This window comes from Xylona heveae (assembly GCF_001619985.1).
Source record: "Xylona heveae TC161 unplaced genomic scaffold L228scaffold_5, whole genome shotgun sequence".
NCBI lineage: Eukaryota > Fungi > Ascomycota > Xylonomycetes > Xylonales > Xylonaceae > Xylona > Xylona heveae.
In genome coordinates, this window is record NW_017264197.1 from 790432 (window position 1) to 815832 (window position 25401).

At 47.7% G+C, this 25401-nt stretch overlaps 8 protein-coding genes across 8 annotated transcripts; 5 read left to right on the forward strand and 3 right to left on the reverse strand.

The window, feature by feature from the left end:
* Positions 1-1495: 1495 nt before the first annotated feature.
* Positions 1496-3729, reverse strand: L228DRAFT_134802 (hypothetical protein). Its single transcript, XM_018329122.1, has 6 exons — positions 3510-3729; positions 3303-3452; positions 2906-3241; positions 1999-2847; positions 1702-1938; positions 1496-1633 (listed from the first exon to the last, which is right to left on the reverse strand). Exons 1-6 carry the CDS (start codon positions 3522-3524, stop codon positions 1601-1603), a joined length of 1620 nt encoding a protein of 539 aa, XP_018188291.1. The 5' UTR covers positions 3525-3729; the 3' UTR covers positions 1496-1600.
* Positions 3730-5128: 1399 nt separating this feature from the next.
* L228DRAFT_134865 (ribosomal protein L13) lies at positions 5129-5877 on the forward strand. Its single transcript, XM_018329123.1, has 3 exons — positions 5129-5217; positions 5274-5634; positions 5703-5877. The coding sequence occupies exons 1-3, from the start codon at positions 5197-5199 to the stop codon at positions 5816-5818; spliced, it is 498 nt and encodes a 165-aa protein (XP_018188292.1). The 5' UTR covers positions 5129-5196; the 3' UTR covers positions 5819-5877.
* Positions 5824-7429, reverse strand: L228DRAFT_247113 (urate oxidase UaZ). Its single transcript, XM_018332564.1, has 3 exons — positions 6969-7429; positions 6265-6911; positions 5824-6209 (listed from the first exon to the last, which is right to left on the reverse strand). The coding sequence occupies exons 1-3, from the start codon at positions 7106-7108 to the stop codon at positions 6085-6087; spliced, it is 912 nt and encodes a 303-aa protein (XP_018188293.1). The 5' UTR covers positions 7109-7429; the 3' UTR covers positions 5824-6084.
* Positions 7430-8194: 765 nt separating this feature from the next.
* Positions 8195-13673, forward strand: L228DRAFT_247114 (putative cytosolic regulator pianissimo). Its single transcript, XM_018332565.1, has 15 exons — positions 8195-9458; positions 9553-9740; positions 9791-9957; positions 10010-10112; positions 10165-10247; positions 10306-10393; positions 10443-10588; positions 10645-11340; positions 11399-11619; positions 11667-11718; positions 11772-12037; positions 12089-12167; positions 12231-12770; positions 12832-12998; positions 13065-13673. The coding sequence occupies exons 1-15, from the start codon at positions 8578-8580 to the stop codon at positions 13372-13374; spliced, it is 3987 nt and encodes a 1328-aa protein (XP_018188294.1). The 5' UTR covers positions 8195-8577; the 3' UTR covers positions 13375-13673.
* Positions 13674-15083: 1410 nt separating this feature from the next.
* On the forward strand, positions 15084-17299 carry L228DRAFT_134973 (hypothetical protein). The gene is made up of 2 exons (XM_018329125.1): positions 15084-16970; positions 17079-17299. Exons 1-2 carry the CDS (start codon positions 15409-15411, stop codon positions 17104-17106), a joined length of 1590 nt encoding a protein of 529 aa, XP_018188295.1. The 5' UTR covers positions 15084-15408; the 3' UTR covers positions 17107-17299.
* A 559-nt stretch (positions 17300-17858) lies between these two features.
* L228DRAFT_282827 (kynureninase) lies at positions 17859-20146 on the reverse strand. The gene is made up of 4 exons (XM_018336047.1): positions 19672-20146; positions 19261-19607; positions 18699-19182; positions 17859-18602 (listed from the first exon to the last, which is right to left on the reverse strand). Exons 1-4 carry the CDS (start codon positions 19832-19834, stop codon positions 18046-18048), a joined length of 1551 nt encoding a protein of 516 aa, XP_018188296.1. The 5' UTR covers positions 19835-20146; the 3' UTR covers positions 17859-18045.
* Positions 20147-20148: 2 nt separating this feature from the next.
* On the forward strand, positions 20149-21280 carry L228DRAFT_134964 (hypothetical protein). The gene is made up of 3 exons (XM_018329124.1): positions 20149-20166; positions 20247-20682; positions 20734-21280. The coding sequence occupies exons 2-3, from the start codon at positions 20362-20364 to the stop codon at positions 21052-21054; spliced, it is 642 nt and encodes a 213-aa protein (XP_018188297.1). The 5' UTR covers positions 20149-20166; positions 20247-20361; the 3' UTR covers positions 21055-21280.
* An 874-nt stretch (positions 21281-22154) lies between these two features.
* L228DRAFT_247120 (p68 RNA helicase) lies at positions 22155-24963 on the forward strand. Its single transcript, XM_018332566.1, has 7 exons — positions 22155-22316; positions 22489-22592; positions 22650-23618; positions 23681-23788; positions 24252-24380; positions 24443-24453; positions 24523-24963. Exons 1-7 carry the CDS (start codon positions 22216-22218, stop codon positions 24673-24675), a joined length of 1575 nt encoding a protein of 524 aa, XP_018188298.1. The 5' UTR covers positions 22155-22215; the 3' UTR covers positions 24676-24963.
* The last annotated feature ends 438 nt before the right edge of the window (positions 24964-25401 follow it).

The following is a 25401-nucleotide window of genomic DNA, read 5'->3' on the forward strand; positions in this document are numbered from 1 at the left end:
GTAGAGTAGTAAAGCGGCACATACAGTAGGTAGGCAAGGCAATTCCGCAATATCCGCATCCACTCAGCCCTGGCATGCGGTACCGGCTACTGGACTCGGCAAATCATCATTCATCATCCGTCATCCCGGCAAACAACTCCCACCTCGCACGTCCTCGGTCCTTGCGCACTTTTTACACAGTACGTACAGCGTACTTTGTGCAGATAACTCCCGCCTGTATGCGGAATCGATTCCCTCTTCTCCATATCCTCCTCGAGCATCCCTCACGCGCAGGGACCATTGGCCATTGGCCTGTGGACGAGAAGCGTAATTTGCAAATTACGCAACCTAACGTTCTGCGCTTAACCAGCCAAGACACCACTTTCTCTTAACATTATGACTTTTTTTTTTTTTTCATCTTTTAGGAGAAGCGAGGAGGAGATATGGTATAGCTTCAGGTTGATCAAGTTGATAATTGAATTTAGTCTAGCATATGTCATTACCACTCCCTATATTCCTACTAGAACTAGGGTGCACAGGGCAATTGTAACAAAAGTCATCCTGTCATATGCCCAGAAGAGAATTATGCTTATGGGGTTCGCGGAAGATTTATCCGATGCCTACTCGGTACAACGGTATATACCATTGACGGGACTAAAGATGTGAAACAAAAATCTGCAGGAGAAAAAAAAAAGAAAAGTAGGGGTCTGTTTGTCTGTTTGTTTGGGCGGAAGTGATATGCGCAATGGACACTGCAGGACCGAGGGACCGAGGAACAGAGGGACAGAAGAACCGAGGTACAGGGTGCAGTGTGCCAGACAACCAGAGTATGAGAGGCGTGGGATATCGCGGCATTCGTGGGGGTTCGGGGGACTCGCTGGGGGATCGACAATGGGAAGCTTGGAATTACGTCTGAAAAGTTTGAAGCCGAGTGATCCGTGTTACCGCGTAACTACGTAGATTGCCACTGCACAGTGCTGTACGGACTATACAGGAACGCACGGACTCGGTTTTTACTTCCATCGGCACTTATGATGGCACAATTGCTCCTTGTGGTAGATATCCCGTTGGCCACACTGCCGTCATATGTCAATCGCTGTGCCGTAGCTGGATCATATTTTTCGTAGCCGTTGGCGCCGAGTACATTATCATCATCGTCGTCGTCATTCGTGACATGTTTGCTGGGTTAACCAAACTTGGTTGACACTCTTGGCGAACCCGATTATACAGGGCGAGAATGACGAGGGGGCAATCGGCCAAAATATCATCACTCCTCGGCAGACTTCAGCCTGGCACGGTCATTGATAGCGTTACAGTGGGGTTGAGGTCGCGGAGAATTTTATTCGTCAGAGTGGCCGCAGTGCTTAAAATTCTCCGATACTTCCGTGACTGGCCAGTAGTTATACCTTAAGGCAACCTTGTCTTCTTCAGGACACAAGTGACAAAAATAGCTGGGATGAAGTTCTAATGAGGATAAAATGATAATTTGTAAATTTACAAATAAGATATAAGACGTCCCATGACTAGTTATAAGATGGAACCAAGAAATATGAATGCCGCAAGGGTATATGTAGAAGAGAAAAAGTAATCAAGGCGTCAGCGGTCGTTTAGAAATCGTAAATCATAAAGGCTTGTCCATTTTATGGACCCATATCTGCATCAGAAATATCGTTAAACTTGCTGTCCAAATGGAGAGGTACTATGGATCGTTGCATCACTTACCTCAATCTTGCCCATATCTGCACGCTGTTGCTTTGCGACGGCCTTTGCATTCGATATGGCCATGTCCAAATCATCCTGGTCGCCCATGGTGACCATATCTCCTTCGTCTTGCATCTTGCATTTGAACCGTTTCCTGAGACCAAATTTCTCCCTAACTTTGTCGACTAATTCTTCAAATGTGGTTTCTGTATTTATCATAATGTAGCGAATCTCGTCCAAGTGAACCTTGACACGAATCTATTGTCCATTAGCTCATCAGTGCTCCATTGCGAGAAATCGTGGTAGATTGCTACTTACTTTTCGGATTTCAGGCTGTCTAGATGGCGCTCGACTTGAGCCCCGTAATCGTCTTAAGCCTTGTGGTACCGCGCCGGAACCCCGGTCCTCAAAGGAAGAGCTACCGTGGCTGTCACTTCCTGCCTCTTCTTCCTCTTCAATGGACGGAGGTCGTCGGCTTCTCGATCTTGTCCCCCTCACAGTTGGTGGTGATCTCACAGTGTGATATCTGCTGTACAGTTCCGGCACGGCGTCTTCGTCGATTTCGCCGTCAGACGTTATATGGCGGCGCAGTGATGAATCTCTGCCGACATGGGCTGGAATTTCTCGACCCGGGCCCCCCGAAAAGGTCCGCGCATGGGCTCTCGGCTCAGAAGCTGTACGAACGGTTCCCAGTCGAGGCTTCTCAAGGAACTTGTTCCTCGCCACTTGTTCCAGTTGTTCCAACCTTGCCCCAGTGCTTCGTACTGAATCGACTCGCCTTGTTACTAGCGGGACAGTATCCCGCATTACTTCACCTCCCATCATCACCGACGAAGAAGATGATGATGATGGTTTCTCTGCCTCCGGAGGCGGGGTGGGCGGGAACATGTTTCGATTGATCGGGGGCTCTGACTGTTGTCTGGACCGACTTTGGAGACCGGGCTTGATCATATTTGTCGCTGCATAAGAGATATTCTCCACAAATCTGTCATCTCGACTAATGTTTGCTCGAGTGGCCACCTGTTCCCCTCTCGCATACGGGTTGGAGTTATTGGCCGCTGCAATCAGACGAGCTTTGCCCAAGTAGTCTTTAGTCTTCAGGTTTTTGACCTTGGCATTTGTCGGCCGATATAGCACGCCTACCGGGATCGAGAAGACGGTATAACCCTTTACCAAAAATGTCAGCGTGAAATGGAGCTCAAGCTGGACAGACATGGAAGCTCACTTCTGCTTCATCCCTGATCGCATCATCAATGACATTGTGTGTCTCGACCATTTTCTCCTTGACGGCATAAGAGAAATCCAGTAGCCCAGCTTTCTTCTGCTGCAAGTAGATATAGCAAAGCCCCCTATTGAACAGCACCTCGCAAGAATAGAGCTTGAAACTCAATCCTAACTGCTCATAATTGATATAAGTGTTACCTCGGAGGTAAAGTAATGTATCATTAAAATTGGCTAGGGCTTCTTCGAAATCGCCCACAAGGAAATTGGAAACGCCTTGCTGAAAGTAGGCTATTGCGAGGTACTGGTCAAGGGCAACTGCGCGTTGGTAGAATGCGACCTACATAACCGTGAGCTGGCCGAGTTGCACCCATTTTGGATCGTCATCTTGGACACCATACTGCCTTGTCATGTTGCCCAATCGTGGCATGAATTACGCCACAGTTGAATAATATCTTTGAAGTATCTGAGATTGGCTCAAAGCACATGAGCGCTTCGTTGAATTCGTTGTGATCGTAGTGCGCCAATGCTTGCACCCATGATTCGATTTCCTAGTGAACAGCTTTAAAACCTGACTTCGCGAGACGTTATGCTCAGGTTCGACTTACCTGTTTCAGAGACATTTGCCTTTGAAAAGCCCCGCCTTGGCGATCAGAAAAAAAGACGTTGATATCCGGAGCGAAAGGATCGACCCTATTTCAACCCAGGGAATTTATTGTATTTCCCCCCAAAGGCAGCTAGATTGACACGAGGCGAATGATCACTCGGACACCCAGAAGTGAAGACTTTCAATTCATCATCTGAGCCAGGACAATAGTGCTGCAGGATCACGTAATGTTTTCACTTTAAACCAAATGAAAGACGCAAAGAAGCAGAGAAGAAGAAGAAGGACCCTTGCAGCAACTAAGGAGAGGAGTACCAAGGATCGCAACGATGGAATGAAGAAGCAAAAGATGGGTGATGTCTGAAGGGTTCGGAGTTACCATGGGCGAGCGCCTATAATAACCCAGCGCTCAGAGCCCGCCAACCGGGAAATGAGAGCAAAACGACAGGCATCATGCAAGCATAGGCACAGGGGACCAAATCCGCCTCGTGCGTTGCGTTTGGTCAAGAGATGCATTGGTGGCGGTCTCTCATTGATCGTGTTCCTGTTCCTGGACATCTCCAAGGGTACAGACCAACGCCATCACGAGCCCCGATTGGCTCCTCGAACTGGCGGTCCGGCCCCCGTCATGCATCCCCAGCGCCTAAATTTGGCAGATAACATTTCAACCCCTCTGCTCTCACCTTATAATGGTCATCTTCATGTTCTCGTTCTCTATTTTCCAACGGATCCAGGCCCAGGTTCCGATCGCTTTTTAGTCAGAAAAGCCGGCGTCATTTGGCCTCTGAACTAATCAATCATGTCAGAGTTATAATCTGGTGGTCCACGTGCGCTGCCTGTCACACAAGCCATATATTAAGATACGGCCTCATTTCGCCAGTGATCCCATATACAGGATTTCGAATGTATGTTAGTTAGCCGGACGCTTGCATTTGGCTTCTTTCTCTCTGTCCTCGCTTCTGATTCGAGACGACAAACTCGTCCCAGCAAAAGTATATATATCTGCAAATTTTGAACTCTCAGGTGCGAATAAACAGCACACCTTGAGAGTTGCCTCTTGCTGGCAGCGAAATCTTCGCCGCAAGGTAATAGCTCTTGAGGAGGAGCTCGTTGCGACCTCTGGCGTGGGCCTTGCCGATGAGCTCAACAAGGATCTGGAAACTTTAAATAGCCTTGAAAATTGTTGGAGTTCCAGAAATAGCATTTCTAGGGCACTTCCCTCCCAGGTGTACAAAATGCAGTCGAATCACAGATTCGATGTCTTCACTGATGATAACTCCATATCTGGATGCCCAAAATATCGTAGCTGACAATGTAGACCTCATGCATTCGACTAAAACTGTAATACTGAGCCAGCCCGAGTGGTTGATCTCGGTCCGGTGGGATCTTCTGTTGTCCAGTGTATCCAACGCAATGCATGGAAAGCTGGGGATTTGTGAACGTCTTTTTTTCCTCGCCCTCTGCATCACTCCCGGAAAAATGATGAATTAAATGAATCCGTGATAAAAACGAATTTCAAACCATCCATATCTATCACGCTGTTGACTCTCCTCGTCACCTATCAAGTTACCGATTATGGCTTAGTGCGATTTTGGCGAGCAGACCTCGTCCGCGAGATTTCGCATATGGAGTATGCACCGGCATCAACTTCATTACTCTGATTCTGTATTCATATCGATCGTTTGCCCAACATGTCGCAGACAGTAGGCAAGGTAGGCAATTGCTTTACTGAATTAATCGATAGAATTCTAACTTGTCTCTCCAATAGACCAAGTTGGCCTACAGCCGGACATGGCATCTCCTTGATGTCGGCAGCGACTCTCGCTCCCTTGGCCGACTTGCCAGTCAAATTGCCGTTGTTTTGATGGGAAAGCACAAGCCGATCTGGGACCCTAGTACTGATTGCGGTGACTATGTTGTGGCCACTGGATGCCACGATCTTCATACAACCGGCAACAAGCGGTTTCAGAAGAAATACTATCGACACTCAACTCGACCCGGAAGCTTGAAGGAGATCACCATGGACAAAATGTTCGCCAAATGGGGCGGTGGTGAGGTTCTCAGAAAGGCTGTTCGGGGCATGTTGCCGAAAAATCGCCTGCGGGACGTACGATTAGCAAGATTAAAGAGTGAGTGAAGGCTGTGCCGGGCAAGGCCATAAATTGGGGAAAGATGGCTGACGTGTGATCATGAACAGCATTTGAGGGAGTTTCTCACCCTTACAAGGAGAACATTGTCAAATTCGGTGGAAAGACGAAGATTGCAGAGTTGCCCGAAGTCAAGGAGGCTTTGTTAAAAGCGAAATCAATATAGTACTTCTATACACCACTTCATATCTTTCTCGGCGTACTATCAAGGCATTTCCTTTATGTATATTATATTTTGTCTATATTCCCAAGATTCTAGCTATTGGGGGCTCAAGAAGACCATTTAGAGACACCTAATGACAAGAACAGATTCCAAAATTGCGCTCAAGATGCTCTCAGAACAAATTAACCCGGAAAAAAAGAAAGAAAGAAATATCGATCGGCAGACGATGGGAGAGGCAATAGAGTCCAAAAATCTTGTGACCATGTAATTCATAGCTTCGCTGGTTTGCCTTGTCGGGAAACAGTGACCTGAATTAGGCCATTGGGGTTTGTTTGGGGGGCATACACTTCGGCATCTTTGCCGGTGTTCTTGAGACCCTTGTGCCAGCTCAAGTCTACAGAAATTGTCAGCATTACGTAGAAGACGAATATGGATCGGAGATGACAAACCAATCTCAAAATAATGCTTGTTTGGCAAAGAGTAGTCCACGTTGTCCACAAGAGGAGCGACTCCGAGAATTTGCTCGCACATCTTATACATGGTGTTCTGCACGCTAGCACTCTCATCTTCGGCAAAGGTCTTCAGGGTGATGTTGCGCGCAGCCTCCCAAGCAGCATCAAATGCAGGAATGGAGGCCTTGACCTCACTCAGACCAGCAAATCGCTTCCATGTCCATCCAGCATTGACATCAGTGCTCAGAATGCGATCATAAGTCTCTGGCAACGTGGTGTATTCGTCACGGACGAAACTGTGGAAAGCGGAGCCAGTACTCTTGAGCACGGTCAGGCCGACAATGCCTGAACGGATCGAGACACCTTGGCCTTCCCGCTCCAGCAGCTCAACGTTGCGAGTCTCAGTGCCATCACGAAGGAACGAGTGGGGATGAGGCTTTCCATCAATAGACAAACGGGTCCATCGATGGGTAATGATTTTGACGTGGGCGCCGTGAATGTGCTTATAAGTAGTGATAAAGTGATTGGAGATGATAGAGGCAAAGAGTTCCGGAGGAGTGACTGGGTGCTGCTTTGCCAGAATGTAAATGGTATTCTTCATGCTATCTGTGGCAACAACAACGCTGTTATCTGCTTCCGTGTACCTTCGGTACTATTAGCAAAATGGGACCGACGCTCGCATTGGGATTCTTCAATCTTACGATGTCTCAATGTCACCCTCGAGCAGGACGCGAACAGTCATTTCGACGACGGTCTGCGTACGAGACGCTTCATCGCGGTGAACCTTGTAGACGCGGACATTGTCCTTGCCGTATCTGGCGTAAGAGACTTGAGCAGGCATATTGTTTATAGATGGATGCGATAGCAGGAGATAGATGTGATAAGAAGGCTGAAAAGGCGTTGATCCTCAAATGCGAATCAATTAAAAATATTATGGTATCAAATTTGAATGGTCTTTGGATGGAATTAAAAATCTATTACAGGTTGTAATTGATTGCCCGTTCAGTGGGAAGCTTGGTATAATATATAGAGAATACAATGCTTCCTTATCAACAATGCCTCGGACATGGTTTATCGGAGTGCGCCTGGATGCGGCTAACGCAGGGATCCGGGTACGGGTGTTGTGGCCCCAGGTATCCAATTCGTAGAAAAGAATCAGTCGAGAATAATTACTTTAGGGCAATTCAAGCAACTTCCCCAGAAATATGAGGCCTCAATGGCGACCTCCAGTCCGAAGCATGGTGGGTATCGGAGATGGCCGACGCGCTTAATCACTGCCAGCCTGTGTAGAGGCCATTCAGCTTTGAGCAATCAACCACACCGAGGGGCACGTATGATCAGAGATATGGATGACGCAAAGAGTAATTTAAACGAATGGATCTATTCTTATACCCAACGTGGCGGACTCGGTCACAGACAACTGCTATAATGCAGCATCAGGACCCTGCAATTGACAAGGGAATTGGAATATTCCATGAGCTGATCTTTATCAGCCAGCGTCAATGACAATGGTGAATCGGCCTTGTCCGACAGAGGCGTTGTGGAGTACTCGCAGAAGCGGCGACCAAAGTATCCTAGACCTTGCGGAGAATAGTATGCATGATTTAGATGGTACATTTTAGCAATAATTCTCCAGGCAAGCTACTCTTCTAGAAGAGATTCTGATTGACGCTAAGTCTTCGGTACCTTGGCTGAGAGAGTCCCTTTCTCAGCAGTCAGAGGGGCCCTTTGAAATTACGATTCTGGATAAAATGGAGCCAATTTTTCAAACGAGGGAAACGACTCCCTCGCTGGTGCTGAAAACTGCAGCAAATTTGATAATCTACGTGCATAAATGATCACCGGCTATCGCCCCCACGTTACTTGCGGTCGCCAAAGTTACCCGCTGATGGTTGTCGCAGCACCTTAATCTTCCCTCCAAGAAGGTCCTATTGGTATGAGTACCTTGGGACTCTAGGTGGGCTAGCTTCCCGCACATGACGATCCCTGGCCGGACTCCCCAAGGCTGTATTCAATAACAGCAACCTCTGGTCTAATCACAGATGATCACGTACCGTGATCTGAAGCTGTATCGAGACCGATAGTGAATGCATGGGAAATCACACAGCAGCCTGATTGAGACATTCACCTCAACCCGATAACCCTTTTGACCGCGATATCTCCGGTGACAACAAAGCCATTCGATCAATGACTCCACATCACAGACTTTGTATTCCGGCGGTTCATAGGCGACTTGTCGTTCTCCGGTAGAAAGCGGTAGCAGCTTGATACACGTCCCTGCGTTTCGTGTTACTGCCGCTTGAGTGCTCAATGTCGAACTATGGAGAAATGATGGAGAATGACGAACAGCGAGCGGCTACACGAGCGGCGAATGATGCTCGGTCAATGTCAAATGTTGCCTTGGGCTTAGGCTCAAGGGGTCCTTCAGTGCCGCCTCCGGGAAGCTTCAGTTCCCAGCTGAGATCAACCGCACCGCTTAAACAAAGCAATTCAAGGCCAGATATCTCTGTACCGTCCGCGTTCGAAGATACTCAAACGAACGATTTGTCGACAACCGAACAACGACAGGCGGAATTTCGTGACAAGATAAGCAAGGAGATCAAAATCAAAATTGGCTCGGAGAACCTTCTCGAGGCGCTCATCTCCAAAAATGCCAAACAGAGCAGGGAACAGAGGCTGAGAGTCGAGTCGGAGCTTCTTTCCTCCAACAGAAAGATTGCGCAACTCAAATTGGAGCTTGATAACGAGATAGAACGCGCGAAATCATCTTCCTATCCAGCCAAGAGGCTGCCGGATATTTTCACTAGCAATGTTGCTCGAACCTCGCCTCGAGACATTGTAGCTGTGCCAGCCGAGGAGGAAGAAGATGAAGAACAACAAGATGGTCCAGAGACGGAGACGGAATCGCCGACTTATGTTCTTTCAGAAACGCTTCAGGCGCTTGAGATGGAAGGCATGCAGCCCGATTATTATGTGGAGCGGGCGAATAGTTTGGTTGAGCTCTTTCGGAGACATCCAAACTTGAAATACGATCTAGTGTGGTCAATTTTCGGCTTGCGCATACAAACAATGCTCTTGAGCGATAGTAGAGAGGTCGTTGCCGCAGGGTATCGTCTGACAAGATACGCGATCACAGACCGCAGATCTCTTCAGACAATAAGGGCTTTACACACTGATTATCTGGTTATTTTGTCAGTTCTGCACCCTTTCTTTTCTTTACTTTTCTCCAATTGGCCCTACGTATTTCTCAATTCTTCTAGAGACGGTACTGATTTGACCCATTAGATCACTTATCAAAGAAGGCAAGGCCAGTGTCGAACGAGAACAGGCCCTTAAATTTGTCAGAGCTTTCTTGGATGTTGAAGAGGGCGTTGCCGAAATCTCCATTGCAGTGGCTCGCACTATTGTTTCTGTTGCCGAACATGTGGATGATCGTCTTCGGAGCATCTGCCTGTTGACCCTGGCCGAAATACGTGAGCAAATCCGAGACACCTCTATTTATGCAAAATGCTCACTGCCACAGTAATCCAAGACTCGTCTTTGCTCGTTGCTGCCGGGGGAATTGGTCCTCTCACAGAATCCCTTGCGGATGGCACGTATCAAGCCTCCGAAACGCTTGTAGCTGCATTTTTGTATCTTCTAGATACACCCAGCAAACGCCTGATATTTCGCTCTGGTAGTGAATTGGAGGTGAGAAAATTACGCATAAAGATTGAGGGGAGTGATACTGATATTTTCCAAGACTGTGTTTTCCCCTTTCACCGATCCTTTAGTGGTCGACGGCAATGAAGAGAAGCTCAAGTCGACAGCGAAAGTGATTGCCTCCATGCTAAAGACATGGCCTGGTAAGTCGCAATTAGAAAGACAATACAGTGCAATTTTTAATTGAACCAAAAGGGCTCATCACTTTGTCGATGCATAACTTCACTTCAATCAAGTCACTGGTATCGGCCATTTATTTTCCTATGCCAAAACTTCGGGTAAAGCCAAAATGACAGCCCTTTTTGCATTTAATGTTGAACTCACAATGGAGGTCAGGGCGTCATATACGAGTTGCTCTTTGATATCTTACGTATCAAACCACCATCATGGTCTTCCCCCTTCTTGGCGGGAAGAAGATTGACCAGTGAGCATGACCGACCACTCAGATACACTTTGTGCTGATACAGTTGAAGCCTACGGCCGTGTGACAAATTTGAATGCTGAGAATCAAAGCTCATCTTCGTCCGTTCATAAGGAGAATGAATACGAGCGACGGAGCTTAGTTGATCATTTCATATCTCTTCTCCTTGCTGTATTCCTTGAGGCTGGATTATTGGAAGTAAGACAAGCACGAGCGCCAAACTCCTAGATTGCCATCTTGCTTACCATTTCAAGGCTCTGTTGCACGTCCTCGAAGACACGTCAGATCCCGTCCTACGAAGAAAAACAACGTTGCTCCTAGGTGAGATACTGAAGCTCGCAAACAATGTACTCCCGAGCAAGTGGAGCGGCAAGATACAGACACTTCCGGGATTGTTCTCATTATCATCAAAGTTTGACGCCAGGAATCGCTTTGTTGCAACAAATGCTGTGTATCAAGTGGATAGCGTCAACCGAACTCTGTACCGGTCTGGTCCCGCAAACGGCCTCTCAAACCTATATGCCGACGTCCTTGAAGACGATTCTCAGCTTGCTTCACGGCAAGTAGAGCAGGGGAAGTCAAAGCTTGGCGTTCAGATGGATGAAGCACAGTTTCGTACTCTCTTGCTGGAAACTCAAGTTTTGAATACTGTCAATTTCACCAAGTGGAGATGGGATCTGATACAAAATATTATTGACGGACCACTCCTGAATCCAAAACGACTTGATGAGGCAATGAAAGCTACCAAATTTGTCAAGCGCGTGCTTGGGTTTTATCGTCCTTTCAAATACCGATTTGCGAATGTTCGAAATACGAAACCAAACCAGCGTTATGTCAAGGCTGGATGCTCACTTGTCCAAACACTCCTACAGCATGCGGACGGAGTGAAATTCCTCGCGGACAATAAGCTATTAAGACAGATCGCTGAGTGTCTAGCTCAACTCGATAGGGTAAGCCAATAGATCTGCAGGATACCTTTCTCATTTTCTCGAAAACTGATTTCTTTAGATGAGCGGTTTGACTTCACTCTCTCCGTTGTTTTCCCGAGACCGATTATCAGAAACTCTTACGGGGGGCTATTTCGCCATACTAGGCGCACTTGGCTCTGATACAAAGGGTCTTCAAATCATGGAGAAGTTGAAGATCTTCAACATGTTTTACCATATCATAGAGCTGAAGGACCGAAATGATCTAATAAAAACGCTGCTTGGAAATATGAACTTTTCATTGTAAGTCTGTTCCTTCTTGGTTCAATATAAGACCTGACATTGTACAGGGACAGTCATTTGCGAGTGCTCTTGTCAAAAGCAATGACTAGCTGTCCAAAGGTGTGTGAAGTACCCCTGAGACAGCCTGGTGACACCAGCTAAAATATGGATAGGATATCAGGCTGTTTGCGACCAAGCTTCTGCGCAAATATGCAATCGGCGATCTACCTGCAACGAATCTCTCCGTAGTGACCGAGAACGCTGAATGGTCGATTCGTCTACTGGTGACGCAGTTGTACGATCCGGATGTGGAAGTGTGCGAGGTTGCAATCAAAATTCTGGAGGAAGCTTGCAATCGCAAATACTGCTTGGAGTACGTTGTCAAGTGCCGGCCAGCGCTTGATCATCTGGGGGAGATTGGTGCCCCTTTATTGTTGAGGTATGACTGATGAACGGCAACTACCTGAGAATCTATTTTAACCATTTGCAGGTTCCTCTCCACTTCTGTGGGATATCATTACCTGGACGGGCTTGACTATATCTCCCAGGAAATGGATGACTGGTTTCTTGTACGTGATAATCGGAAAAGTTCCCTGCTATGCTCAATGGACAAACTGACATGTGGAAAAAAGGGCCGCAACGACAGTTATGTAACTCTGGTTGAGGCATCACTTGCTCATGCTTTCCGAGAGACACCGGAACGACATCGTCAGAGCTTGGACATCGCAATCCCACAGCCGCAAGATCACGGTATCGTGCCGCCACATTTCTATAGAGAGCTTACCAGGACAGCCGAAGGCTGCAAACTGCTCCGACGAAAAGGGCACTTCAATGATTTCGTCTCGACTATTCGTAGCCATGGTCTGGAGAAAGACGACACTGAGATCATTCTCAAAGTCAAAGGTTGCCTTTGGGCGGTAGGCAATGTCGGCTCCATGGAACTTGGAGCACCTTTTCTCGAGGAGACGGATGCTGTGCAATGTGTTCTGAGAATCGCGGAGCAGTCGGAAGTCATGTCTCTAAGAGGCACGGCATTTTTCGTCGTCGGACTTATTTCAAGAAGCTTGCATGGAATGGAGATTCTCAGCGAGCATGGCTGGGATAGTGCGACAACGTTTATGGGTGAATCGTTGGGATTCTGCCTTCCCCTTGATTTGAATCGGCTCTTCTCGGTAAGCAAAGCCCCCCTTCGAGAACTGATAGAGCGCCCACGGTATTCTGACATGAATGTAGATTCGGCCCTGGAACCCTCCGTGCCCTGATGTAAACAGCATTTCTACTGGGCCCAATGGCTCCCTGGTCGCGTTTGACGAGGATCCGATTCATGCACGAGTTCTTCGACTTGTTGTAGATCTTGGCAATACGGTTCTGACCACCCGTGCTGCGAGCGACCTTCATACGTACGTTTTCCCAGCCAGAAGAATTTCCATTGCCTTTGGCCAGCTTTCTTTGCTAACAGATTGCAGTGTGAAGATGAAAAGACCGGACACGTTTCGAAAGCCGAAGCTATTTCATCAAATTATGAATATACTTCAAATGCATCATATTCGTCTCCCTGTTCGCCGTTTCGTCATTGATCTGTTCGACAAAAGGGTCATGCGACAAATTGTTCTTGATGAAGAGGATGAAGATGACAGTGAAGAAAAAGAGGAAGAGGAGGAGGAGGAAGTGAAGAAAGAGAATCAAGGCGACGAGGAAGGCACCCCCGTCATTCGGGCGGGTTCTTCTTCAGGGCCTATTGAATCAGGCGCAAATGCTGTTCCTGTCCAGCAGTAATCAGTTTCATGATTGCCCCAAGAGCGACAACTTTTCTTTTCGGCTGTGCCTTTCAGCATGATTTCGTCGCGCGTTCGAAGCATCTGCATCACAGCTCTGCATCATGTTGTCTTCGATATCGATCGGGTGTTGCACATCTATTTCGGCAGGACTTTGTGGCATTATGGAGTTTGGCGGAAATCTTGCACTCTACATTTACGGATTCGAGGATTTCACATTATAGGCGCATTTTGGTGTTGCAAGGTTGCCCTGCTCTGGGCGCTCGTTTGTTTTACCCAGGAAACCATGGCGTCCGGGGACGTCTTTTGGCGGAGATACCCGACGGTGGTCGGTTCTTTCTTTGAAATGATGAAGACTTTTTTTTCTTTTATTTATTTATTTTTTTCCTTCCTTTTATTTTCGTGCTGAAGAAAAAGAAGAAGTGCATTTTCTATAGCAGCGCCAATTTCCATACGAGAGCTGTTTTACGGCATCTCATACAAATACGATATTTGATAAGGAGAGGAGAAATTGTAAACGTGATAAAGTAAGCAAAACATAGTCCGTAAAAATGGCAACAACGGGATTATTGTTACGTGATCGTAGCAAGGGGTGGAAGTGCGGTAAAGAGAAAGCAGAAATTACACTTGATGGCTCATCCTCCCTGCCTGATAGCTCGCCTGGGCGGCGGGGGAGCCGGGCCAACCTTAATGGAGGTTAAATTACCTATCCGTGGTCTAAGCGGACAATCAATGACGCTTCCATGTTCACACGGTGAGCGAGCCAGCCAATGAACGAAAAAAGATCACAGTCTTTCAGCTGGTGGGTTCATAGCTCCTTCACCCCAAGATCGGCCAGGATTAATCTCTCCTAAGCTCCAATCTTGGAGAGAAATTCATCGTTTTCAACATGACCTGTCTTCCTCGTTGTGAGGCCGCCCCCATGTTTGTGTGATGTTTGACTTGACAGAAATGTGTGAGAAGTGGTGGCGTCATCCATTGGCTTTGGGCATAGAAAAAATGGAATACGTCATACTGTCTCGTGCCCCAGGACGACAGATGAACTTCTACTACCTATACTCTCTTGACTGATTCATCAGCGGATAAGCACAGTTTTAGATTGGATTACTCTGTAAGGCATTTAGGAAAAGCTGTCTCTGTTTTATTTACTTCTTCTTTCCCGTTTGGGCTGCCAATCCCCAAATTGACCGTCAAGGGGCCATCGATGATGTCTCTTCGTTTGTCCCAGGGACCAATCACGGTTGGCATTAGGCTATTCGGCACTTCTGCGCGTGCCTCTTTCCATTCAGATTTCCCATGTGGCAGAATCGGCGATCCCCTTTTTGGTCGCCCATTAGACCGTCTCGATACGATCCACACTCACTCTGGATCTTGGAGTCGTTGATGTTGCGAAAAAGTGACGGCTTCTTCGTGCTACGATCTAACTAAATGCAAGCCCTGGCAAAGTCCTTTTTTTTTTATTTGCCCCCGCAAAAAGACGGGGAAAGTATTGTCATGCGTTCAATATCTCATCTTCTTTACTTCTTCTTATACTCTCCCCGCGATGGCCGTTCTGCTCTTCTGCCAAAACGGCCAAAACCATTGTCTCTTCCATAGTTGATCATCGCCGATCTCTCTGAGCTTCTCTACCTCTGCCACTTCCAGTCCCACCATCCTTACCCTTTCTGGCCAGTAAACGTGGCGGCGACGCTTGATTAGGCTTTGGGGTACCCTTTTTCCATCCTTGACCGACTTCTCCATTATTGGATCCAACACTTTTTTTATTTCGCAAGTCTCTCGTCCAGCAACGGACGTGTTCTCTTTAGACGTGATATCGTCTCTGTTCTGCCTTGCTCAGCTCGTCCTCATAGTGCGTGCGTCGTATCTAAAAGGCTGATTTGGAGGGCTCAATTATTGTTGATACTAACGAGGCAACCGCGCGAGTGCAGACATCGAGGGGTGTTCCTTGGATGAAGATAGCCGTCGCCAACCTGCCTCGCGCCTCGGCCGCGGAGAGAGAGCTTGCGGCCTCCCTCGATCCATCTGCTCGCCGTTGATGAGCGCCGATGCATCAGTCGGAGCGCTCTCAGAGCGCACCGGCTTCGATGCGTATCGGGATGCGCGGGCCATTATACGTCTCATTCAGTGTTCACGTTGCTCCTATCCTCTACGAGTGCCCGTAACTCTTCCCTGCGGCAACACAATATGCCGGATGTGTCTTCCTCGGTCACATGTTCGCGCAGGCATTTCATATCCGGCCAACCAGGAGAGACAAGAAGGCTTCACGTGCCCCTTCTCGGACTGCACAAAGGAGCATTCTCTTGCAGACAGCAACCCTGATGTGGTGCTTGGAAAAGTCCTTGAGCTGATTGGAGAAGAGGTAGCAAAGTGTAAGACCGAGTCCAGCGAAAAGCCAATGTTGCTGGAAGAGCAAGCAGTCGTCCACCCTTCAATGGCCTCGAGCGGTCTCCAATTTGACCGTCCACGATCACGGGTGCTACATGGAGGCAGGCTTCTGGCAACGTATACATTTGCTGAGATGGGCGAACTGGCATTCAACTCGGACGTAATTTACAAACCTCTATACGACGACGAGGACGGCGGATTGGCTTTGGATATGATGTTACTGGACCGTCTCAAGGAAGTGGTCCGGAACGAGTTTGATTGCCAAGTCTGCTATGCGCTCATGTTAAACCCAGTGACGACTCCCTGTGGACATACCTTTTGTCGCCGCTGTCTGACACGTGTGCTCGACCATTCCTTGCTCTGCCCTCTCTGTCGAAGATCCCTTTCCATCTCTCCCGCCTTGACCAATGAACCCAACAATGAGAGAATCTGCCGGATCTTGGCCACGATATGCCCCGAGCACTTGGCTTCACGGACCGAAACCGTGACTCGCGAGGAGCAAGGTGCTCTCGGCGAAAGCCAAGTCCCATTATTTGTCTGCACATTATCATTTCCTTCCATGCCGACCTTTTTGCACATCTTTGAGCCTCGATATCGTCTCATGATTCGCCGAACATTAGAAACAAGGACCAGAACCTTTGGCATGGTCTCATATAACCGCACCCGCGAACCGCAAGGTAACCTTGGCACCGTCGAGTTCCGGGAATACGGTACACTCCTCCGGATCATCAATGCCCAGATGCTTCCAGATGGGCGAAGTTTGATTGAAACCGTCGGCGTCTCACGATTCAAGGTCAAGGACTGGTCCATCTTGGACGGCTACGTGGTTGGAAGTATCGACCGGTACGACGACATTTCTCTGGTGGAAGAGGAGCGCATTGAGGCTGCAGAGACGGACCCTGCTCGCCGCAGCAATGCCAACGGTTCATCGTCTCCAACCGCGCAGCTTGACCATTTGTCCACTAGAGATCTACTCGACATTGGCATGAATTTCATCCGCAGAATGCGTGACAACTCCGCGCCCTGGCTCCATCAGCGCGTGCTCGAAGCATATGGGTATCCTCCGGAAGATCCAGCTCTCTTTCCGTACTGGTTTGCAAGTGTGCTTCCCATCTCTGAGCATGAAAAGTACAAGCTCCTCCCCACCAGGAGCGTTCGAGAACGACTCAAGATTACCGCGCGATGGGTTCGACGTGCAGAGTCTCAACGATGGTAGGTCACACTCTCTTGTTCTTTTTGTTTTATTTTTTTTATGCTTGTTCAATTCTCTTTGATGGCTTTTTGTATAAAGGTAGTCGTTTCTGACTGACTCTTGTTCAGGTACTCTGGAACATGTACAGTGTTATGACTATATCTGGTGGCCCTCGCGCCTCCCATTCTCATTGCCGTTTTACTAGCATCTCTTGGCGAAAATTAGCATCATCATTTTTTTTGTTTTTGCTTTTTATATTATACGACTGTGACATTATGACATTTTTTCTGCGCATTTGTATAAGATTACTTTTCTGTAGTTCTCCTTTTTACCTTCTTTCTCCTATTTTCCCTCTTTCTCCTATTTTCCCTCTTTCTCCTTCTTTTCTCCCTCGTTCATCCCCTTTCTCTTCTTCATATCTTCCATTCTTCCATTTCTTTTCTCTCTAATTATTCTTTTTACTTCTCTCATTTCTTTTTCCCTTTACTTCTCTCGTTTTCTTTTTCACTCGTGCTTCGTTTTATACACTGCCCAAGGCCTTATGCGCAAAGTCACGGTCACGATTATTGCATTTACGTGGTGTCTGGTTAAGCAAGTTTTTTTTCGGCCTTTCTTTTTTTCCTTTTCAATCCTGACGAGCGGAATCATTTGCCAACCTTTTTTCTGTTTGTTTTCAATTAGATGTTCCTGTACTTTGTACATTTGGTTATTCCTCTTTCCATTTCGTTCCTACAGCTATTTCCAATGGGGTCCCGGGGTAGAGATCTATTAATAGGCACCGAATTCCAATCAATGAGAGGACATGAGACATTTTTGTCGTTTGACAATCACGGTTTTTCTGCGTGCATTTTGAGAAGCGTACGTCATTTAAAGGGTCCGCTGCTGTGACAAAAGATTGGTATCAGGAAAAGTATCGTAGATTGCACATCCTCGTCATCGGCTGTAGATATATACAAAAATTGCCCAAAAAAGGCAGCGACTTGTGCAGCTCATACCCTGGTCTGTTATAGAACTTATTTCTTTTCCTCTGACCATCTATGCTAAGAAGAAAACATGATAGCTATAGGTATAAACTTTTTCTTTCTGGGTTGCTTGTTACTTAATCTCCTTCCAGCCTTTTTGGTCCTCCGTATCCCGCATCAACGTGCCATCTTTTCCCACGTCCGCAGGATCTCTGCCGTCGCCGAGCTGTGTTTGTGCATGACTGCAAGCATCTTGGAAAATGTGCACGAAATTCCACACGTCTGTAAATGTGTTATACAATGGCGTGGGCGCCACGCGAATGACATCGGGCCGGCGCTCGTCCACGACGACACCATGCTTTTCAAGCTCGACCATGACCAGCTCGAGCATATCGGGGGACAAGCGGACGCTGAGCTGTGCGCCTCGAAAATGGGGATCCGTGGGTGTGATTATGCTGAAAGGTAGTGCCGACTTGATGGAGGATGTGTCTTTTTCGTTTTCGCTTAATAATGAGCTGCAGGCTTGGTTGAGGAGGTATTCCAAGTAGCCTGTCAACTTGATGGATTTGGCCCGTAGGTCTTTCATGGTTGTTTTGTGGAAGATTTCGAGAGATGCGAGGACAGATGTCAGGTCAAGTGCGGATGGGTTGGAGACTTGGAAGCCTGCTGCGCCGGGGATGGGGACGAATCCTATAGCAGAATTAAGTTTGGTTAGAAAAGTGATGAGACTTGTGGAGGTATGTGTGGTGGAACAGATAAAAATAATGGAATAATGGAGAAACATACTGTTGGCCATTTTGAACCGGATGGACTTGTCACCGCCCCACCATCCAGTCAGTCTGGGCCGATAGCCACCTTGACCGCTCTGCAGCTGTTCCATGTCTACTTTTCCATGCTTTTCGTGCACAAACATTCCTGCAATCGCGCCTGGTCCGGAGTTCATGTACTTGTAGTTACACCACACGGCGAAATCGACGTTCCAGTCGTGTAGTCTCACGTCGACGTTGCCAACTGCATGTGCGAGATCCCATCCTACCATGATGCCTTTTGAGTGTGCATGAGCAGTGATGAGAGGAATGTCAAAGTATTGCCCCGTATAATACTGTATTCCGGGCAAGAGTAATAATGCTGTCGTTGAAGCATGTCGGTCAATTATAGAGAGTATTTTTTCGGTGCTCAGGGTGGGATGCTCGGCAGAGTCAGGCTCAATCAAGAGCATGGAGTCGTCTACATTGAAGTTGTGGTGACGAATTTGAGATTCTACCGCGTACTGTGAGTTTGAAAATTCAATTAGTATAGGGCTACACTTTTGCTGCCTCTGCTTATTTCAGACATGGGTGAAGCGTACATGATCGCTAGGAAAGGCCCTGCCCTCCAGGATGATCTTCCATCGTTCCTTGGTAGGACGATAGAAGCTTGCCATGGCCAGGTGTAAGTTTGCCGTCAACGTTCCCATAACAGCGACTTCGTTGGGGGCAGCGCCAACGATGCCAGCCATTTTTGCTGCTGCGGCATCGTCAATGTCCACCCATGGTGGAAGTTCCGAGGATTCTTTGAGGAGCTTGAAATGCCCAAAGACGCCCTTTGTGCTCCATTGGTCCAAGTATGCTCGAATGCGTTCAGAGGTCAGACGTGGTTGTAAGCCCAGGGAATTGCCACAGAGGTAGATGCTCTTGGGGCTGTCCTTGTTTATGCCTGGTCTTCCTGGTAAGTCTCTATGGCCCACGAGAAAGGGGAAATGGTCAAGTCAGAAAGCTACCTTCTCTTGAAATGGTATCTCTTTGTAAATCTTCTATTGTGGGGATGATAAATTCGTCTCTTAGATGCTGCAATGGATCTTGGCTGTCGAGTGATTCGGCATATGCTTTGGTTTGAGCTTCAGGAAGACTGGCGTAATTGGGCAGATCTCTAACGGAAGCCATTGCTATGTCTGCTATAAGGAGATATCTAAACTGTGCCTCAGATCCTGTCAACAGAGTAAGAAGATGTCCGTGCTGGACCGTTGCGGGACGTTTCCCTCCACCTCCACGCTGGTCGTTTTGCCCCACTATAGAGAGGGGAGGGGTCTTAAGTGGCTCACCGCCTTCGCCAAACGGGAAAGCTCAGGGCCATGCGATGACTTGCTTCCAAAAATCACGTAAAGGTAATCGAGGAAATGACACACTTTGACATGACAAATGGATGTATTCAATTATAAAATTATATCTGCAGCCTTTATTGAAACATACTGAAAAGGGGGAAATAAAACCAATTGGTACGACTCATATCAAATGCCTGTAGTCTCAATGTCCCAGATTTTGGTTATTGAGTTGCTTATAAACCAGAGAGGTATAGCTGGCGGGAAAATACCGACACGCCGACCATCCGAGCTCGCCCCTCGTCATAACCTCAATCTTTCTGAACGCTTGATAACCTTTGCCGTGTAAATCTCAGCCAGCAACATCCGCAAATGCATGGGCTTCGCTCGTTGTTTCGCCATCGCGGGCCTTGTAGCCTGACGCGCAACACTTTCTCATCACCCAAACGCCAGTCACTCGCTCATGCCGCCCCTCTAGCGGTTCCGGGAAAGCAACCGCTTTTGGACTTCCTTGCCCCGTCTTGGAGGCCAACAGCTTCGTACTCACATCTGGCCGTCAGGAGACGAGTTCCTAGCCTGGAACGCCGCCAGTGCTTTTCTTCGTCGTCTTCACGCCGTGCAGTGGTCGTCAATCCTCGCAAGGACGAAGATGGCAATGACATGATCGTTGGCATCAAGCCGCGCGCCTCTCATGTATGTATAGACACTTGCAAGATTCGGAGAATGGTACTCACCTATTGGTAGCGCCTCGCGGAAATCATGCAGTCCGATAAAAATCCCTCGCTTCTTCTTCGAATCACTGTGGAGAGCGGTGGGTGTCATGGTTTTCAATACCTTATGTCTCTGACGAATATGTCGGAGATTTCGAATGAGGAGGATACTGTATTTGAAGCAGACGACGGGACGGGCGCCAAGATAGTCATGGACGAACCTAGTCTGGAGCTGTTGAAGGGAAGTCAGGTGGATTACACCATGGAGTTGATCGGCAGTCAGTTTAAGATTGTGGATAACCCGCTGGCCACCAGCAGCTGTGGGTGCGGCACGAGCTTTGATATCAAGGAATGATGTGCACAAGGCCACTGGGGTATTATGATGCCTCGATGTTGGTCATTGCAAATTATTGCAATGCAGCTAAACGGAGCATTGGACATTTTACATTGCGTGGCGTCGGGAAAGATTTGGAATACTGTTTGCACTTTTTTTTATTGACTCTTTCAATTCTGCACGCGGCATGGATATTAGCACATTACAGCGTATTTTGTGGTAGACACCAGCGGGAGAATCTCCCCCGGTGAGACTGCTACGTTGAAAGATTATTCAATGCTACATAATTACCTTGAAAATTATCCGAAAACAGTGAGCTATTGCTTTTATGCATTCATATTATAATGTAGCTCTTGAATTTTTACAGCTCGACTACGCCGATCAATATATACTGTTTTAGGGGGATTATATATGTGGTTTTAGATATCAGAAACAGAGAAGATAGAAATTAATGGTACAGATAAACGTGATAATCATCTAGATGTAGATTCAACCATTATAAAATACCAGGAAAAAAAAAAGAAAAGAAAAGCGAGAAAGAAGAGGAGAAGGGCCCTGTATATAAGTCGATAGTTGTTCGTTTTCATTCATTTTTTACAGATACTACATTTCAAAGATTATAATTAATCCTCTCATGATTGGTCTTCAAAAGATATGCTCTCTAATAATGCAAACATTGTGCCAGTTATTGCATGGATAGTACTGGTCCAATGCGGCATTACGATTAAGTAAGCGAGACAGCCATGTTCAGTTAACGCCGAGAGGAGGATTCGTGTGGCGATACAGAAACCAGGGACTTTGGATGAAACGGGGACAAACTCTGCGGAAGGGTGAGCGGACATTAACGGCAGTATTCCAGGGCGACCAATCAAAATGATCAAGGGGGTACTGGATGCGGACTAGCTCGCCCGCATCTCGATGGAGCTAACTGCTTTCTTCGCCCGGGAAAAAAGAAAAGAAAATTTCCTTCGGCTTTGCTGGCCTGGCTCTTCTCTTGCCTTCTTTAGCGAGACCTGCGTCGGTCCCTTTTGTTTCGCGCAGTCGCCCTCTTTTTCAAATCAATCCACATTTCTCAACATTTGATCTTCACATCCACATCACTTGTCGCTCTCTATTTCTGTGGATACTCGGTTTTCATAACTTTTTAATACTACAGTCTTTACTTTTAGACGACTCGCTGATATGTCGTACGGCGGCGGCTACGGAGGCGGCTACGGAGGCTCTCGTGGCGGCGGTGGTGGTGGTTATGGTGGCGGCGGCTACGGTGGCGGATCTTCAAATGGGTATGAACTACAGCCCTTGAACTTCACAATTTAAATCAATATGCGACCGCAATTTGCTCTTTTTCTTTGCTCCGGCATGTGCTATATGTGGCCTGTCGGCTGTTGAAGGCGTTTTGCTTTTCTTGCCAACAAATTCTCTTCGAACTTTTGCTGACATGTTTTCCCCTTACAGCAATGGCTATCGCGGCGGCAGCAACGGTTACTCAAGCGGAGGTTATGGAGGTGGCGGCGACAAGATGTCGAATCTCGGTTCAGGCCTTCAGAAGCAGAGCTGGGGTGAGTTGTATGCTGATGAATCTTACGTTTTCCGTCGACTAACCCTTTCCACCTCAGATGTCGATGCCCTCCCCAAATTTGAGAAATCTTTCTATAAGGAACATCCTTCCGTAACGGAACGCTCTGATCGTGATGTTGAAGCGTTCCGCAAGGCCAACCAAACTGTGGTCCACGGAAAGAACGTCCCGAAGCCCGTTGAGACTTTTGACGAGGCTGGATTTCCCGCTTACGTTATGAATGAGGTCAAGGCCCAGGGATTCGAGAAGCCAACGGCTATTCAATCGCAGGGCTGGCCCATGGCTCTGTCTGGACGTGACGTTGTCGGCATTGCTGAGACTGGCTCTGGCAAAACCCTGACCTACTGTCTTCCTGCAATCGTTCACATCAACGCCCAGCCTCTCCTGGCCCCTGGCGACGGACCTATCGTCCTCATTCTCGCTCCTACCCGTGAGCTTGCCGTCCAGATTCAGGGTGAGATCTCCAAATTTGGCAAGTCTTCTCGCATCCGGAACACCTGTGTCTACGGTGGTGTTCCCAAGGGTGGTCAGATCCGAGACCTTGCTCGTGGTGTCGAGGTCTGCATCGCCACGCCTGGTCGTTTGATTGACATGATCGAATCTGGAAAGACCAACCTTCGCCGTGTCACCTATCTTGTCCTCGACGAGGCCGACCGCATGCTGGACATGGGTTTCGAGCCTCAAATTAGAAAGATCATTGGCCAGATTCGTCCTGATCGTCAGACCTGCATGTGGTCTGCCACTTGGCCCAAGGAGGTGCGCCAATTGGCGTCTGACTATCTCAATGACTTTATTCAGGTTAACATTGGTTCTCCCGACCTTGCTGCCAACCACCGCATCTTGCAAATCGTCGAAGTCGTTTCCGAGTTTGAGAAGCGTGACAAGATGACCAAGCACCTTGAACGCATCATGGAGGACAAAGACAATAAGATTCTCATCTTCACTGGTACTAAGCGTGTGGCGGACGAAATCACTCGTTTCCTTCGTCAAGACGGCTGGCCGGCGCTCTGTATGTTGTCCCTTATATTTCCCTTCTTCCTTGATTGGTGGCGTCATACTAATCTGTTGCAGCGATCCACGGTGATAAACAGCAAAACGAACGCGATTGGGTCTTGAACGAATTTAAGACGGGCAAGAGCCCCATCATGGTTGCTACCGATGTAGCATCGCGTGGTATTGGTATGAATAAGTGCAACCCAACTCCTGCATCCTCTCTCTCCTCCCCTACCCTCCCTGCCATTTACTCCTCGTTCCATTTGCTGTCGTGTGTGTCTGGAATGATGCTCTACTCTCAAGCATGCAGAACCCTTGTCCGGTCTTTTCGTGTATACTGGTTTCTTTTGACCAAGGTATCCCTTGGATCCCATGTGCAGTGTAGCTTGTCTAGCTCGCCAACCCCGGATCTCGTACTATTGTATTCGGGTAGAGCGGCGAAATCGGTGTCTTTATGACTTTGCTGAGCTACACCTATGAGGCTTCCAAGGCCACGATTTGTTCTCCGGCCTTGCATTGGATGCAATGGCGACGATAAATGTCGCACAGAGAGTAGAAGCAACGCCAAGTGCAGCTTCGCACGACCGCCATTTGGGGTCGCCTTTTTGCTCAAACACTTTGATCTTGTGATTGCTAACCACTAGTTAAGATGTCCGCAATATCACTCATGTGTTCAACTATGACTATCCTAATAACTCAGAGGATTATGTTCACCGCATTGGACGTACTGGCCGTGCTGGTGCAAAGGGCACTGCCATCACGCTCTTCACAACCGACAGTAAGTTGTCTCATCTCGCATCTACACATTCAAGAACAAGATGCTAACTATTGCTGTTACAGATGCTAAGCAGGTACTTTCAATATAAAACCATCCACCACTTGGGGACTTTTTTTTTTTTTTGCTAATTCCTATCGTCTAGGCCCGCGAGCTTGTCAGCATTCTCACAGAATCTAAGCAGCAGATCGACCCGCGCCTCGCCGAGATGGCCCGCTACTCCGGTGGTGGTGGCGGTGGCCGTGGCTGGGGAGGTCGCGGACGTGGCGGCTATGGCGGCCGCGGTGGTAAGTTCTAGAAGCATTTTACAAAATGAATTCAGGGCTCCGCTAATAATTTGATTTCTCAGGCTACCGTGGAGGCTCTGGCTACTCGGGATCTAACGCTGCACCGCTTGGCAGAAGCCGATGGTAATTATAATTACCTCGACTCTTCTGCAAATTTTTTTTTCTAATCGACCCTTAGATTGCTGTGAACGGTTTTCAAGTTCTTTCTGATAGACTATTCCCCAGCCGCATTTGCGGTGAATGTTCATCAATGGGTGCATAGTATCTTTGCTACTAATTTCTGCGCATATTATTTTTCTTTCGAGTCCCTCGAGGAACCGGGCGCGTCAGGACAGGTCGTTTTGAATTCTCAGGCATGCTCTCAGGGAGCAAACAAAAAAGTAAAGTGGAATTTGTCTGACAGACAATGGTTCTGAGGCGTGGTCTAAAATCTGTGGACAATCACATGCCTTGGCTGTCATTCTTTGTTTTAATCGTTTCGTTTGAAATTCAGTGGTTAATACAGCTGGTGACGCGGTTCGGTTTATTTAGTGAATTAGATCAAATCTTATTAGTTCTTTAACTTATGATTACCATTTGATTGTTTATGCAGTCGAAATGGGCTTGTTCCATGGTTGATACGGGTGTAAATCAGCCTCTTGCAAAGGATATGACGTGAGACAAGGCATGCTTGTTTGATTTCGGGGGATTTGCATACGATGGAAATTACAGGATAGTATTGACCGAAATTTCGGATG